Genomic DNA, 18,938 nt, shown 5'->3' on the forward strand with positions numbered 1-18,938 from the left:
GTGAATTGAAAATTAATTGTATATTAATTTAAGCCTTTTATATTTTGTTTTTATTAAAATAAATAATTTACAAATATTAACCGGCGGAATCAATAGATTTTTCACAGGTAAAAAGGTAATTTCGGCGCAATCGATATACGCCCAATCAGAATTATGATAGATCACATGTAAGACCATAATTAATAATGATATACCTATTGGCTATTGGCTTATTGTACATGTTATGAGTTACCACTTTCGTATTTATATAGTAGCATAGCCGAGAAGGCTGAAACCCTTCCAAAACCATAACTATACAAGACTAATAAAACTTAGCTTAAAAGTTAAATTGTTATGATGTATGCGGGTTGCAACTAATTCTAAAATGTTAGACATATATCACTGCAGTTCTTTTTAAATCAAAGCACCGAAGCACCACTTACACATTTTAAAAATGTTCACTTAAAACGGTAGATAATGTTGGACCAAATAACATTTTTAATAAAAAAAAAAAAAAACATATAGGTATGTACATTATGATTTATAGGTAACTATTTCTAGTTTAAGTGTTTTAATTAGGTTATGATTTAACCTAAATAATTATGAAAACTTATGCATTTATTGCATAAAAAGTAAAATCGAATATAATTATAATTATTTATTATGTAAAATTATTCTTTTTATACTTGCTTTAATGATTATGGTTTAATTACTTTTATGAGAATGCCTGTGTTGCTTTAAATTAACAATAGGGTTATCAATTTCTCATGTGACCTTCTAAGAACCACTTATTAGCCTTATAGGTACCAAAGTTGTAAAGGATTCTAATTAAGCCTTCCCAATACAAAAAATTATCAACCACCCTACTCACGAACACACACAACCAATAAGTACCAACTCAAAATCTTAGCAATGGCACAGCAAGGGATGATAGGTACCTACCTGGCTACCTATTAGTTATTACCAACCATTTATCAATGAGGACATTTTAAATTTGTTTTTCTATTTCTGCCATGTGATGTATATAGTATTCATGCCGTTTAATAAGTAAGATACACATTTAAGTATTTAACACAAACATTGAACATATTTGACAATTACACAAATAAAATCTGTAGCTAATAAAGTCATTTTAGATCATTCAGTAAGCACAATAACTTCTTAATCCAAATTATTATTACTAAATTATTATTATTATTGTATACAATGTTCACTGGAAATTATCTTTTGATAACATACCTAAAGACTAGTGCACAATAATGATCAATATATTTCATTCATATCACATTTCACTAATGTTATAAAATTATAAACATGCTACATAAACTATAAACACTGTTAAAATTAATTTTTTTTTAACCAGTAATTACAATTTTATGTTAACTGATTTGGTTTCACTTAGTTTAAGCTCACAGTCATAGTCTTCTATATGTATACTAAGTATAATTAATAATTATTCTTAAGCACAGTCGCACAGACACCTCTCTTTTGTTAAAATATCCAATGGTATAATTTATAAACTGTATGCTATAAATATTAACAACATTCTGAGTATGTAATATTAAAGTTTGTATTTAAATTCAGATTTGTTCCTAGACTCATAATATAGTAAATAATTATTACATTATAAGTTTTCCTAACTCGCTGTATTCAAGTTTTAAATATTACAACATTTTTGTTTTCAGACATATTTCAATTAAGCTATAGAAAAAAATTTAACAATTTATTTAGTATATAACCTATTATATTATTATTAAGCTTTGTCGTTATTATTGATGTTGTTATTGTTGTTGTTGTTGTTGTTGCTGCTGTTGCCATTGCTATGTTTGGTGTATTTAATTATTTAATGCTTAAAATAATTGAGATATTACCATATGTTTAATGTTTACCTTTTAATTACTTTTATTTATTTATATTTGTCTTTTCTTCAATGATAAATTAATATTATAAAATATGTATAATTGTATTTATAATTATATTATGTATCATAAATTTAATATTTGAAGTTTGCTTTTAATGATAAAAATGTATTTTAATATTGTATAATAGGACATACACATAAGTAGAAATGTACAGTATTAACTATTAGGTTATATATTATGTTTGATTATATTAATATATGTGATCACAAATACAGATTTTTTTTATTGTATTGTATTGTATTACAAATACTAAATTTAATCATAATGATAACTGGTTTGGATTTTATGTCTTATATTCAAAAATTAAAATACTTTTCAGAAAATAGTTTATTTACAATGTTACATATTAAGTTTTGAGTAGGTATGCTATTTTTTTTTTCATTGATTAATGAATATCTAATTTTTGTTTTTTTGGTAAAGAACCAAAAGCAGAGATAATTGTTCCCTTTGTACCTGTTACAGATGTAGTAAGATCCCATTTACTTTTCTTGTCTTCTTGTTTATGGGTACTTGAAACATTGACTGATGGAGTCTTTTTTGTACCAGACACAACTTCAACCTATAATTTAAATCAACAAAATTTTAAAACTATCTTAATTTCACAAGAATATAAAACTTACTTTAGTTTTTTCTTTTCTTTCTTTCTGTCTCTTCTCCATATCTTCTTTCTGCAAGCGACCCAATTCTTCGTAAAACGATTCTTTGCCCCATCTTAAAGGATCATATAAATGAGGTGGATAATTTGTTCCCAATTCATTAATATTACAAAACTGTAAAAGTTTTTCATATATGCTGGGATTTCGAAAATCTTTTCTTTTTTGAATCAAAAAATTCATGTCCATGCCATCTTTTTCCATTTTTTCATGTAATCGCGTAATTTTATCTTGTAATTCTTTGGAGCATCTACCATGTGGTTCTGGTGGTAAAATATCTTCTTCATCATCTACATCTGAACGTCGGTCAATTTCTTCATCTGACATAACAATATCATGATCCTCAAAATATGATACAAGGTTAGTTTTTTTGTCATCTTCTGGGTTAGTCACGGCTGGAGCTGAATTTGGTATTTGTAATTGAGGACTCGGTATATGTTCTGACTTAGGTTCATTCGAAATAGACACTTCTTCACTATGTCTTCGTTGACTGGGTGTAGTGCCTTCATCTTCAGAGTCTGTATAATTAGCAGTTAATGATGCAAGAGCTGACATTTTTCATTTATTGAATTCTGACTGTAAACAAAAAAATATTTTAAAATTAAATATTGCATCCTTTTAATAACTAGTAAACTCAGAATTAAGGTGATCACAGTGTTTGCTAGAACTAATCAAATGGAATTTATATAGGAAAGAGGATAGGAGATTCAAAAGATTTTTATTCAATATTGTTACTCTAATCATTAGTCTAATTATAAAACCTCACATCTATATTTTTAATATTTTTCAGATATGCATAAAGAATCTAGTCTGATAGATGCATAGACCTTATACTCAGTATACTCTGAGTATAAGGTCTATGGATAGATGCAATCACAAACACAAAAATGATACATTTGGTACAATTTTTGAACTAAGATATTTTATATAAATCTACCTATGTATTTACATAATATACATTTTCATGATTCAAATAAATATAAACTTATGATTAATAGATAAGTATGATAAAACTACAAACATATAAACAATTATTGTTCATAAACTTCAACTACTGATTGTTTAGTTTACCAGTTCACCATTATATGAAGAAGCAGAGGTCCTAATGTCAATTTTAAATAGTACCGCATAAAAATAAAATTTGAGATACCTAGGAGGTACCAGTAATCAGTAAATTGTCTATACTAAAATACAATTATATTATACACTCATATATATGCGTCATAGAATCTTATAATTTGTAACTTATAATATTTTGAATAATATAAAATACTTTTACATGAATATTATACGTGTTAGGAGCGAGAAACTACACAGTAATTTTAATTTGACAAATGCAGCTGTGCATGATTATAATCTAAAGGATTTAAGCGTAGTGACATAAATCATTTTCCATAAGATTGTAGGATCATCAAACATATGCATACGTCCAAGGACTCATGTACTGTGGAAACACGACAATGTGTATTACCTGATTAGAAGGGATATGACCAGAATAGTGAGGAGAAGACCTAAATAGGAAAGCCCAAGATAAGCTTTATCGAAATGTGGTTTATCAGAGTTAGAGTAAGTATCTTCACATCAATATAAATCAGAATTGTATTTATTGTACTGAAATATTATATAAAAAAAAAACTTAAATTATTTATATCCCAAACTATTGCACATCCATATACAGCCTTATACGGGTGACCAACGGAACCATGACGTTTTTTAAATTAACAGTAGGTATTTAATTATTTTTACTTAAAAATGTAATAATCAGTTGTTTATAATTATAAGCCAATTGAAAAATCTGTCAATTGCCAAAGATTACGTTGAATTTATGGGTCCATCCTCCTGAATGTGATTAAAAACTGAAAACCGTCAGATTTCCGTAAGTTACCCTGTACATGAACTGCAACAGTATTATTGATTGATAGAGTCAAGAATCATGAAATCTATGACAACGATTTAAAACTGAATCATCTGTCTTACCTGCTGAAAGATATCTGGAACCCGGATGATATTATAGTGTTGTTATTTTAATATTTTAAAAGATTGTATATAATGTATATCATAATCACTAATCTGTTAGTTTTTTTAATTGAATAATTGCATATTATTATCCTTCAATTTTAATTTTTGAGTACAGATATAGATAATAAATAATAATGATAATAATATTATGTAAAATTCAAAATGTCAAAATATGTCACATACACGTATTATCATTGTTGTTATTATTATTACACAGCGCTCTCTAGGGGATGAATATAATTATTTCATGGCTTATCAGCATTCAGCAGATCAGCTATCGTTCACATAGCAGGCTGGCGTACTGCCGTACTAGTTCATTAATTCATTTGAACAATTGAACATTGAACTAATAAAGTAATAAAATATTCGTACTTCGTAGAAAATACTATAGTTCAATTGAACGGTTACAATTTCATGCTGAGTGTATCATTATTTATCAAATCAAACAAAATAAATAATTGGTAAGGATTTGTAAAGCATTGTTTTCATTATAATTAAACACATAAATAAAATAAATGTGACTTCAGTTATTTAGTTATATTAGTAAATAAATTTTTATTTGTTTATTTATTTATTATTGTAATATCCAATTTAAGAGTATGTTAATGTCAGTCTGTCAGTGCACTATTTGTTTTCTCTGATCTCTCCGATCCACTCAAATCATACCAAATTGAAATTTTTACAGTAGCACCCCTCTAATCCGTCACATTTGGACTGGGGGTATGATCGGAACGCAAAAAGGATGGATTATCAGAGTATACAGAAACATTAATGAAAAAACGAAATCAAATTTATTTATTAAATTATCTTAAATTGTATACATTTATTAAATTATTTATTACAAAATATTATGTGTAACACAAAACATTTGAATAAGAGTATTACATATATACATACATTTTTGATACAAATACGCATATTTTTAAAGTATTCATATCTATAATACTATGGTTGGTTGGATCAACCGGAGTGACAGACTACTCGAGGGCGAATGAGAAGGGTTCTACTGTAAAACCAACCTTGTGCTGTTAGAACGATTAAAGATGCTTCGTGGTTGTTAACTTTTATGTTTTTATGTACAAAATGTATTAAAATGAATTGATTTATCATTTAATTTAAAATTAAGAACGTAACAGGAGGTTCAGTTGAAGTAGTAGAACGTATTTCCGAAAGCCAACTGATTTTGGACTTACATAGTTACATAATAGCGAATCACCCGAAACCTGCAAAATTCTGCTACAGTATACTTGTGTAACGTTCCTTGTACTAAACTTTGAGAAATATTTATAAAATATATGGTTACGTAATAATAAAACTTAAAAGGATACCTATTTTTTTATAATAATTAATAGACATTTGTTATTAGTTATTACTGTAGTAAACCGGAAGACAAAAATAGCTCATGTGTAATGTAAATATTATTGTTCTATGAATTTAAATTTTAGTTGTTTAAATAAAATGAGTTGGTAATGACAGCATTAATCACGGCCGACCATAGGGCATAAACTTATAATATTATTAAAAGTCTATGCTGCCGTCACACTGTGCCTGTGTAGTGTGTGTGTATAACGGAAACGGACCAAGTACGTCATATTATATTTTTTTTGTAAAATACCAAACATTTTATTTCGTAAAATCTTAACTTCCATTCTATTGAATCGATTTCCGTTAAATTAGAAAAAGATACTTCTCAGTGACATAAGTGATATTTTTACATAAGCTCGAGATCAATTGATTCGTTAGATTTATAAATACGACTTGTGCCTGTCATAAGAATATGAGCTGTTTTGCATGAGTTTGAATGGAAACGTTCGAAAATCGAGATAAATTATGATATACTTAGTACACATCATAGAAAAAATATTAAAGGTTACACACCGACACACATCGAAATGCAGGACCGGATTTAGAACAGGTACCGCCCCTATCCCAAGAAAAAAAATGTATAAAAATTTATATGATATTTTTTTCCATTTCTTACAAATTTGTAAATACGGCCCTGTCGAAATATATATGTGTATTGTGTAGTATATTATACATCTCGATGCCAACACACCACGGCTGGCACGGCTTTAAATAGGACTATAGACTACTGTCGTAGTACTGAAGCAGCACTATTTTTACGGCCGCTGTTGGATTTGAAATGATAATAATATAATATATTTATATATAACTATGTAAATATAAGTAGAGAAATGTATACTGTTATAGGTATTAAACTTATCTATAGCCGTGATGGTATTAGACTTGAGACTTCATGAAAATAAAATTAATAAAAATTTTAGTTCATCTTCACATTATAGTGTGTGCTGTTTGTGATATAAATAGTCTGGATATAGTTAAATTATAGATCATTGATTTTGTAATTTATAAGTACTACACTGCCTTAGGTTTTTTCATTTTTGTACTTTGTAATGTTTGTATCCGTGTATAAGAGTAGTTTGGCTTAAATTTAATATTAAATTACAATATTTTAAAGAAGTTAATTTATTTGTGTGTAATATATGTTGAAATAGATACACTAGGTAACTCATTGTGATGGCTAATTGGCAAGGTGCACTTGTAAATGCTAGCCTAGAAGCATTGACAACATATTTTGATGGTTTGGAAGTTGAATTATCACGGTTACCAATTGCTCTAGTACATGGATCTATTGTCGGTGCATGTTCTGTGCTTGGAGGACTTTTTGGTGGACGGTACGGACTTGCAATTGGTAAGTATTAAGAATATGTAAAGTCAGTTACCATAAAAAGTAGGATTGATAGTTTATATTAATACATAAAAATGTCAACTAATGTTGGGTATACTATTGGCTAAGTGTGTTTCTTTTTGATATCAAAATTAAAAATTTTAACTACCTAAGATACTTTTAAAAAATGCTTCCTATTTAATGTTTATCTTAATTATGCATGAATAAGGTACCATCTATCGTCTTTTCTCTCATCAGTAGTGACGATTTCTGTCAGTTGTGTTCCTAATTAGGTACAATTGATTACAATTAAAACTGCTGTCTATTGAAAACAACATGTAACAAAGGTTTAACTTTCTTTTAAGTCTTAAATCTATAATCCATTCTTATTTTTCTATATAGAGTCCATTTTTATTACATAATACCTTTAATATTTTTCCAATTTATCATGTAGGTAACAATATAAAAATATTATTATTAATATCTTAATAAAACATAAAATATGTTCCATAAGATTATTTGATTTTTATTTGTTTCTATACTTATTAAAATTATTTTTAATTAACTATATGCATAAACAATAAAAAAATAACATGCATATTTACATTTATATGTGAAAATAACATTAAATCTTTATTATCTTACATTAGATTATTATTTAGATATATTTTTTTATTTTGACCCCCCCCCCTAAAATTTTACCTATGAGCGCCCATGCTGTTAATATTATTATTCATTTATAATTAAAGATATTACCTACTAAACTATTTATTACTTGATATTTTGATCTATATCACATATTATGTTATTCAATAATCATCTCATATTATGTATAATATTGCCTAAATAGCAATTTGTTAATGCATTAATAACACAAAATCAAGTAAACTCTGACTTTGGTGTCTGCCTTTGGTTTGTGACTCCAACAAAATTGTTAAGCAATGCTATAGGAAACATGAAAACCGTAAGATTTCACAAAGATTATATAGTACTTTATATTTTTATAGTAAATTAATATAAAATACTGCCAAATATTAACTAATAATATTGTTTAACCTAGGTAAAAATTTATTTTTACTATAAAATTAAAAAAATTATCAAATCAGAACCAGCTGTTTTAACCTATTTTTGTTATTTCAGGAGGACTCATTGGACACCAGATTAACAATTATTTGATACCAACTATTAGAAATGTAGGAAACATGTTACGAGAATTGACTACAAATCAACTTCAAAATTTGTTTGATTTACTGATTATCGGAATTCAAACTACAGTTTCTAATGTACTGGGTCAAATAGTTAATCGAAACATACACCTGACAGATCTTTTAAATAGATTTGGAAGAAATACTGAAGTTCAGATGAACATGATTGAAACTCTTATCAGCTTCTTTAATAGTATTCATAGTAATTATACTTATACTTATCGCCAAGTTAATCCACAATAATTTAATTTTAATTTTAAAACAAACAATAATTAGGGCCGTCCCGAACAACAATTATTGTAATTTGTCAATAATTAAAAACAATTTGTAATTTTTTTTATAACACTAATGATTAATGAATGATAGAAATTCAATATATATATATTTTAATAATAAATGTAAATGTTTGTATTACATGAAATAATTACAGTTTATTGTTAACCAATTATGAAACATTTAATACCATTACCTTATACCTGTTTATCACTTTTTAATATGTTCGATAAATTTATTTTTTCATTTATGTATTTGGGACTGTTTATGTAATTCTAAGCTATCAAATAAATAACAATACATATTAATTTACTACTGTACTTACATAGTTACATATTTAAAAAAAAAATATTTTTAATTGTATAATTTGTATAGAAATATAATATAGTTTTACTTACTATCTTTTTTTATAGTATAGTATCACAGTTCATACATTTTCTTCATGTTCAATGATCATTTAAAAGTAATATGTTTGACTTACGACTGAGGTTCTAAAAATTTAATCAGCAAGTTGTAATTTAATTATTATATAATAATTTGTATCAACTATTGCAATCATAAGAATTCACACTTTTATTAAAAATTTAAATTATTGTATCATTACATAGTACATATTATGAGGTTATGGCAATGTATCTCACAGGATACATCTTATAACTTTAAAAGTTTAAGTCCTAACATTTTAATTTTTAATTTTTTGAGTTCAGGGGCCTCAAAATATAAAGAATAACCAAACTTCATAATTTTCACACCAATAATGTACACTTGCCAAGTTAAGGGTTATTGTTTTACAATATAGCCAACTGTAATTTATTATAGTATATTATAATATATTTCAACTATATGAAAATAAATTACTTTAATTTCAATACCACAAAACATGATTATAGGTATATTTATAAATGTTATAACAATATGGGCTATGATACATTATTGTCTCCGCTCCAAATCGTTTCTCATAGTATATTATGCAATAATGATATAAGGGGGGGATAGGTGGATTATGTCTCCCTCCTCGGGCTCTTCCTTGATCATATTTTACGTTTTAACCTCAGATAGTAACTATATTAAATTAGTCTATGGGTTTTTCTGCTGTCTATGAACTGTGATTAGAATATGCGATGAACACACTGATTAACTTGGTAGGTAAAGAAATCAATGCATACACAGTCGTCCAGGGGCGGATAGGGCTATTTTATGTAAGGTTAGGTAACCAGGAATTATACCAATTGATAACAAAATAATTCTAACTAATATTCCTTAGGAATTTAAAGTGATGATACCAACAAAACGACGTTAAGATTTATAAATTATAATATATATTAAGACCATTTGTAATTATAAAAATATTTGGAAAAAGTATTACAAATTAATTATATTTTAAAATAAAATTTTATATTGCCTAATTATTTTATTTATCTAATAAAAGTGTATGCGCCCAACACTGGGGCTCTCGAAGGACCACTCGAGACTGCTCGAGAACGAGAGGAGCCAAGGCCGGCCAAGTCTGACGCTAAACGCCGGCTACGGGGCGGGTAGGCAACTAAATATGTTCGCGCCTTATATAATACAGGTAGGCAATATTACGTTCGGTGACAACACGGAGGAACGGGACGAGACACATATATATAATAGAGCACAAGGGAAGCAGGATGATACAGTTTAGTTAATGGGGCCGAGGGGCCCTGTGGTCGATCCGGTCTGGTGCAATGACCACAGGGGGGAACTATCAATGGGACAACTTAAAAACTACTTATAATTAAGGCAGGTGTTGGCAGGCTGGGGACTGGTTGGCTGGTGACGGGTACAACTGGACGACCGGGGCGGCCTCTCACACAACCCACAGTGGGTGCTGGCGGTCTTACGCGGTGACGCTCTCGGTGGTGGTACTGCCGTGGTGGTGAAGTCGCGTCGCACAGTACTCGGAGGACGCTGGCTATGGTGAATGAATGGATGAGGTGGTGATATGGTGAAGAAACTTACGAAGTGGGTCGTGGTATGAGGGTGTTTATTTTGATTCTTCACAGTGAAGACAGTCCGTGAGTGAAAGATCACGGACGAATAATAATAATAATAAATGGACAAAATACGTGATTGCTCTCAATGCGACTAAAAAACATCAAAAAAACGAAAACCGTACAAAAAAACGGTACGTAAGAAAAAACAATAATAGTAATACAAAAAAAAGGGCGTTGGCCGCAGAGTAACAACAATAATGATAATAATTAACAAGAGACAAAAAAAATAATACGAAAAATATGATAATAAACATATGCGGAAAAGGCCGACCAATAATTTAAATAATATAATAGGAAAACAAAGAGAATAAATATATAGATAGTATAATAATATTAAGATAATTGACAATTAACAAGTAGAGGACGGAGTGGAGTACAGGGGAGACGGGAGAGATAAAGACGGTTATCGTTGTCCAGAGTAGCGGTCCGATTTGTTCGGCGCGAACAAAAAGCAATATTGTTTTTATTCCTAATAAAAAAAGTAAAACTGATTTAATCATTAAATAATAATGATAAAGCTTATTAAGAAATTTGGGGGGGTCTTATCCTTAAACCGAAACCTACTCCCCCTGAATATACCACTGCGAATAAGGTGTGGACACGCCTATGATCTTTATCTTGATAAAACATATTAAGTATAATATGGCTAGGGGGGGGGGGTGTTACAGGTGTATAACCTTTTTTTTTCCGGGTTTGAATCGTAAACAGGGAGGGAAGTAGGTTTCCCCATTGCTGCCTCCCTGTCCACATCGTTTATTTTACAACAGCAATAAACAAACATTACAACATCTTAATAATGACCAATATTTGGGGGCCTCTAACCACCCTAAGTTTGGCTGTCAGCCTACAATATTTTCCTTAGCTAAGATTTGTCTTCTACCGCTCATGGCACTCCTTGCCTCCTTCTTTCTAATTCCTCCTTGCGGCCCATAATGTTCTCCACCATATCCGAGAACGCCGATGCCATCTTGGAAGCAGCCTTCTGAACTCTACGCCGTTGAGCTGGGTCCATGGGTAGTTCTTCGATTGTCGGCCTGCACAGTATATCCGCTACGTCCTCGGGACTGGGTTTCCTCCGGAGAAGCTGCGACAACTCTCGTCTGGCTTCGTCCCAAAAAGGACACACGAAAATGGTATGCTCTGCATCATCAATTTCTGTCGGACAATGACAGCATGCTGGACTTTGCGCCTCTTCCTGGACCACAAGTACTTCTGAAAACAACCATGGTTCGTGAGCGCCTGGGCCATGTGAAAGCTCACCTGGTTCGGCCCCCGAAACCACCATCTCTCCAGCTCCGGAATCAACCGTTTGGTCCACGCGGCCTTATCGGTGGAGTCCCATTCACACTGCCACTGACGGATTATTTCTTTGGTTTCCTCGGCCTCTGACAGGACATTTCCGGACTTCCTGGATTCAGCAACCCTTTGTCTCGAGCTCGCCAATAGGAAGACTGGAGGCATTTTGGCCAGCACCAACGACGCCATGTCCGACACCGTCCTGTAACTCCTTATTACTCTGAGTGCGGCCGTTCTCTGAGCTTGCATCAGTGTGTTTTTTGATTTTTTGACGTCTTGAACGCTCTCCGCCAATACTGGGGCACCATACAATAGCCGGCTGTGTACCACACTCATGAGCAGCTTTCGCTTCGCTTGTGAGGGACCTCCGATGTTCGGCATTAGTCTACCGAGCGCGGCCGCCGCTTTCCTAGCTCCTGAGGCAACCGAGGTGGCGTGCGCGACAAACGAGAGTCGGGTGTCCAGTTGCACCCCTAGGTATCGTATATCCAATCTCACTGGTACCTGGATTCCTTGAATTTTTAGCTGTGGCGATCCAAATCAGTGCTTGCCTGCCAATATGATGCATTCGGATTTTTCCGGTGCGAGAGTTAAGCCGTTTGATGACATCCATTGCGCCACTTCGTAGAGGACAGGGTTTACTAGCTGTTCCATGAGCTCGGCATTGTGGGCCACAGCTACAACTGCCACATCGTCAGCGAATGCCACGAGCTTAACACCGTCTGGAACCGGTAGTCGTAGGATGCCGTCATAAAAGAGGTTCCACAGCGTTGGTCCTAAGACGGAACCCTGTGAAACACCACAGGTAACTGGCAGACTTGACCCCGTTCCGTACTGGATTTCCCGCTCCGACATGTAGGACCGCAAAATGTTTGTCAGGTATCCAGGTGCCCCCGACCTGTGCAGTGCCGCATCGATCAGCAGCCAAGGCGCCGTGTTGAAAGAGTTTTTTAAGTCCAGCGTCACAACAGCACAGAGGTGCCTATTCTGTACTACTCCCTTTCCCGCTGCGCGCGCCGTCTTCAGTACCTCTTGGATAGCGTCCTCTGTCGATCTTGAACGTCTGAAGCCAAACTGCAGGTTGCTGATGGCTCCGGTCACCTCAACGTGCAGTAAGAGGCGGTTCAGCAGCATCCTCTCAAGGAGTTTGCCAGAACCATCCAGCAGGCTGATGGGCCAGTAGCTGGACGGCTGGTCCAACGGTTTGTCAGCACCTTTGTACAGCAGAACCAGTTTGGCGCGCTTCCATTTCGACGGGAAAACTTTCCTGGTAAGACCAGTATTAAAAGTGGTCAGAAAAGTGCCCGGGCTGCGTCTCGTTGCTAGCCTGATAATTTCGTTCGGGATGGAGTCAGGACCCGGTGCTTTACGCAATGGCAGCTTCCCGACCGCCCACAACAGCTCGTCCACCGTAAACAGCGGGGTCGAGACTTCGTGATGCTCGATGATTTCGGTGGAGGCGCATGGCGTTGCTAGAACCTGTCCCCAATCCACAGGTGGTAGTGCGGGAAAGAGACCACGTGCAATCTGTGTTATCACCGGTTCATCAATAACTAGAGATGTGTCGTTCGCGAACGAACGGATCAAAGTAGTGAACGATATGATTCAGATCGTCGAACCTAGGTGATCCGAATTACCTGATATTTTTTTTTCGTATTGGTTCACACTGTCTCTTCTGAATCCCACCCCGAACCGAGCGAGTCACGAACGAACGACGCTAGTTTAGTTTTTTGTTGATAACATTAACACGTTATCATAATAATAATAAAATAAAAATAGTCAATAATTATAACTTATAAATAATAGAAATAAAATAAATAATAATAGTCAATAGTTATTAATAACAGAATAAAATAATACAATAAATATAATATAATGATTAATGATTACATGTTGTGGTTAAGAAATAAAATTTGAGAGATTTTTGATGTGGAGAGTCGACTTCTTTTTTCACTTACTACTTGGCCTGCTTTGGAAAATATTCTCTCTCAAGGTATCGATGTTGCCATAATACATAGTCTCCTTTTTACAAGTGTGTATAATCTTGGGTATACTTTTTTTCTTTCCGCCCACCAAACTAAAGGATTTTCAGCCCGGCTTATCAACGGTTCATTCAAGTACTTGTCAACCTCAATAATAGCTGCCACCGATGAGCTGGATCCTCCTATCAAATTTACCACAGTTTCATCAAACTCTTTCCACAGTGCTGAACCTAAACTTGAATTAATAGTAGAGGTAGATGTAGTAATTTGTTGATGACTAGGTTCGTCTGATTGTAATAAAATGCTTTGTGCTTTAGCCTTTAAAAACTCAACTGCATTGCTACAATTAATTTCACTTGAAAATGCATATTTCTTGAACCTCGGATCTTATAAAGTGGCTTGTGTAATTAACTGATTTTCTTCAATTTTGTCAAATCTTAAAGATGATTCATCCTTTAAAACCTGAGCCATGGAATGAATTTCTGTTGGTAATGTAGTAATATTAATAAAATTTGAAACAAACTTGTTTAATGTCTTTATAAAAATAATTTCTTTTGATAAAGTCACATATTTTTCAGCACTTATTTTTCTGTAGTCACTTCATAAAATATTTTCAATATGTCCCTGGCACTTTCCAATATGATCCAGTCTTGTGGGCTTACACAGTTTAACTCTTTACTACCTAAGATTGTAAGAGTGGCAATTATTGGATATGTAGTAAGCCGACGGAGTCGTCTCACTATTTTCTTTTCTATTTTAACTTATCTACATGTACTACAAGGTTCTTCGCATTTAAATATTTTATTATCATACTCGTAGCAATACGTAATTAAATTTGATGGCAATTTCCAAGAATCAAAGCGTATGGGAAAACACAGTCACAAACAACTTTTTCTTTCCCTTTTGACAAACAAGCCATGCACATAAATCATAGATGCGCACGCCTTGGTATAATAGCACAACAACAAGTCCGATCCAGGGTTAAGTGTTTTGGGCGCAAAACCACTTTTTGTAGCTACAATGACAACATTCTATAACACACCTTTTTGTCCATCTCCTAGTCTCTATCATGTACAAATAGGGGGTACAGAGAACCATATAAATACGGGTCTCTTAGAGTGGTGCTTAAATTTCAACTTTAAAAATATTATTTTGGCACCTTGTTAATTTGTTCTACATGATATTAAATAGCTACAGAAAAAATTGTAGTTGAATTCATAAAGTTTTAACGGTCGCTACCAGTAGATAAAGTGATTCGACAATTACACTGAAAATAGCTATTTACAGTATACGAGATAATTTCTAAAATGATTAATATATATAATTCTAGTACAAAGTGATAGGTCGTTAGATGTTCTTATCTAAACAGTCAATGTTTATTACAATTAATATACTTATACATATTTCGATAATGCGGGCACAGATGTACAATTACAACAATATAATGTTACAGTCGTCGTGATCGCAAACTCGTCGTTAGTCGTCATCGCGGTTGTATACAATTTTATGGACAACATTTTTGTGGCTTTTTGTATTTTATTTTATAACTATTTTTTTAAATAGTAATTTCACGATTTCTATAGTTTATAACTACGTTTATTATGACAACAAATATCAATACAGCGGTTTCAACCAGACAAATGACTCGTGTATGGCTGATCGGACAGATGTCACAATATTTAAGTGAAACTAAATTACCTTCAAGAAAGGAGGTAATGAGTTTATTTTTTTATCATAAAAATATTATTAAAATAAATGTTAGAGATTCTGCACGTGTTACTGCTGTGTATGTAATAACAATTTGGGACAAGGCTAGAATACCCACAAGACTTCAGAAACATGTTATAGATAAAATTATTGGTCTATTTAATGAATGGCAAAAACTAAAAAAAAATAAAGAAAATAAAGCAAAGCGATCCGAAGGATTAAAAGAAAAAGAGAATAATTGGCAAAAGAACCTCGATAAACTGTTTGATATAGCCCATGCTGATGCCTTAAATAAAATTCGTATTCTGGTCATTCTGGAGGATAAGGAATTTTTACTTTTACAACGAAAAGAAGGACGACCTGGTAAAATTGGAAATATTGATAGAAATCTCACAAAAAAGGAAGCTGAGATTAAGAAGAAAAACGATAATATTAAAAAAAGACGGATTAAAGAAGACGAAATAATTAAATCACAAATTGGACAGTCCCACATTTTGCTATCTTCCTGTTCAAGTGAAGATGATAGTGATTTATCTGACAGCAATACTTCTACTGTTGATGACTCGTCAATTAATAAATCACCACAAAAAAAAAGAGGTAGAAAGAAACTTCTTGACAGCAATTTGGCTGTTAGTCTTGATGTTGCAAAATAAGTGATCGGAAAGCTACAGTAGTACTAATGAATACTATTAAGCGACTTGGCAGTGATCCTTTAGAATATAATGTAAACACTTCATCTATTCGTCGTCAACGTATACGATATCGACAAGAAATTGCAGAATCAGTGAAGAATGTCTTTATACCAGAAGTCCCACTGACTATTCACTGGGATGGAAAAATTATTGAAGATATAAGTGGACATGAAACAGTAGACCGTCTTCCAATTTTAGTATCAGGTAAAAGTGTTGACCAACTTCTCGCTATTCCAAAACTCATTTCTGGAACAGGTAAATCAATAGCTTCGACAGTATATGAAACTACATTATCATGGGGACTTGGTGACAAAATTAAATGTATGAGCTTTGATACTACTGCAGTAAATAGTGGACTAAGAAATGGTGCATGTGTTCTACTTGAGCAAAATATGGACAAACAAATGTTATGGTTAGCCTGTCGTCATCATATCATGGAGATAATGTTAGAAGCAGTTGTTGTTCATTCTATTGGGTGCTCATCTTCACCAGATATTTTATTGTTTAAACGATTTAAAAAAGCTTGGCACACAATTCAGCTGGAACATTTTGAAACTATAATTTCCGATGTTTCTACTTTAAATCAAATAAACAATATTTCTACTGACACGATCAATTTTGCTTTAAAACAACTTGAAAAGTTTCAACCCAGAGATGATTTTAAAGAATTATTGAGTCTAAGTATTATTTTCTTAGGGGGAGTTCCTAAAAAAGGTATATCTTTTAGAGCTCCTGGTGGGCTTCATCGAGCCCGATGGATGGCAAAAGCCATATATTGCTTAAAAATATATTTATTTAAAGAACAATTTAAACTGACAAAAATAGAATATAAAGGAATTCGTGACATATGTATTTTTACAGTAAGAATATATATAAAATATTGGTTTCAAGCTGCTTCAGCGATTTACTCACCAAGAAATGACCTACAACTAATAAAAGATTTAAAGAAATACGAAGAAATCGATTTAACAATTTCAAAAAAAGCCATGAAAAAATTCCTTGGTCATCTTTGGTATTTATCAGAAGAACTAATTGCGTTCGCATTTTTTGATGAAAATGTTTCATCCGAAACAAAACGGAAAATGGTAGATGCTATGCATAATGAAGGAATAGAGTATCCGATGAAACGCATAAGTTTAGATCCTGATATAGTTTTAAGAAAAAACCTTGAAGATTTTGTAACAAAAAATACTCGCAGATTTTTTGATATATTAGGAATTTCATCTCAATTTTTGAATAAAGATGTTGACCATTGGGATGAAGACGAAGATTTTAAAAAAAGTAAAGAAATCGTTCAGTCAATGAGAGTTGTCAATGATACTGCAGAGCGAGGAGTGGCTTTAATGGAGGAATACAACAAATTACACACCACAAATGAAGAACAAAAACAGTTTCTTTTGTTACTCATAAAACAATTTAGACAAAAATATCCAGACAGAAAAAAATCAACATTAATACGATCATAATAATATAATACATACTTAATACAATTAAAAATACTTATCAAATGTAGTTATATTATAATATTGATACTTCTAATCTTTATGTGACAAATATACTTGAATATAAACATTTATGCATAACATTTTCTTTTTTTCTAAAATTATCAATTTTCCATTCCTAGTAGCGACCTTTAAAATACAATTTAAAAAAATCAAAAAATGTTTTTTAGTATCTCCTCGATAAGTAGAAAATAGTGATGGGGTGCCCTTAAAAAAACTTAAAAAAAAATTTTTTGTGTCCAAATAAGCATCCCGGTCTCTGTCCGTCTTAGTTTTTAGAATTAGTTTCACATCTACATAGAGCTAGTCTATGTCCAAATTTTAGATTAACTTTTTCTCGGGCAGCTACTTAACGTGCTGTCCTCAAATTCTTATACACTTGTTTTATTGTAACAAATAAATTTCAAAGTGATAAAAATTAAAAAGCGGTATTGATTATTTTATATCAAAAAATTAAATCACACCTCGTAATTTCTCTGTTTCAGTACTATCTGTAATAGCTGGATTAACCCATACTGAAATTACTACAATTGTAATAGTAATTAAGCTACGCTTAAAAAACATTTTGATTTGACCTATGTGAATATATCTATTACAAATTATATGAATGTTAAAAAATAAACTGAATATAATCGTATTTCTTGATTTCTTTTATAAGTGAACTACCGTCCCAAATCCATCCTTCCTCAGAATTAAACAATAAATAATATTGTCACTATTTTGTTTATTCAATAGCAACTAATGTAATAGAAGCAAAAATTATAATTTTTATTTGTTTAGCTGTTTTTTTATGTTCGATATTTCGTTTCACGATTATTAGTAAGAATACTTTAAGGGGCTATGCACAGCTTTTTCAGTTAGCAGTATAATCCTTCATAATTTAAAACAATGTAAAATGAAAAGTTAGAGTTTTTATTTTTTCAGCGTTCAACCTCTAAGGCTGTTATGATAGTCGTCGATCAACATTTTATTAAGTTGACTAGGTATTATCACTAGCGACT

General features: G+C 31.8%; 3 protein-coding genes across 3 annotated transcripts in view; 1 reads left to right on the forward strand and 2 right to left on the reverse strand.

The window, feature by feature from the left end:
* The window catches only part of LOC114121153 (kinesin light chain), a 78,622-nt gene that overhangs the window by 5,147 nt on the left and 54,537 nt on the right, over positions 1-18,938 (reverse strand). The gene's annotated exons all lie outside the window — the stretch shown is intronic.
* Positions 2,211-4,707, reverse strand: LOC114132340 (SAP30-binding protein). The gene is made up of 3 exons (XM_027997777.2): positions 4,532-4,707; positions 2,522-3,130; positions 2,211-2,460 (listed from the first exon to the last, which is right to left on the reverse strand). The coding sequence occupies exons 2-3, from the start codon at positions 3,107-3,109 to the stop codon at positions 2,287-2,289; spliced, it is 762 nt and encodes a 253-aa protein (XP_027853578.1). The 5' UTR covers positions 3,110-3,130; positions 4,532-4,707; the 3' UTR covers positions 2,211-2,286.
* Positions 4,849-10,136, forward strand: LOC114132348 (uncharacterized). Its single transcript, XM_027997786.2, has 3 exons — positions 4,849-5,034; positions 7,090-7,286; positions 8,403-10,136. Exons 2-3 carry the CDS (start codon positions 7,112-7,114, stop codon positions 8,708-8,710), a joined length of 483 nt encoding a protein of 160 aa, XP_027853587.1. The 5' UTR covers positions 4,849-5,034; positions 7,090-7,111; the 3' UTR covers positions 8,711-10,136.

This window comes from Aphis gossypii, chromosome 3 (genome assembly GCF_020184175.1).
Source record: "Aphis gossypii isolate Hap1 chromosome 3, ASM2018417v2, whole genome shotgun sequence".
Classification (NCBI taxonomy): Eukaryota; Metazoa; Arthropoda; class Insecta; order Hemiptera; family Aphididae; genus Aphis; species Aphis gossypii.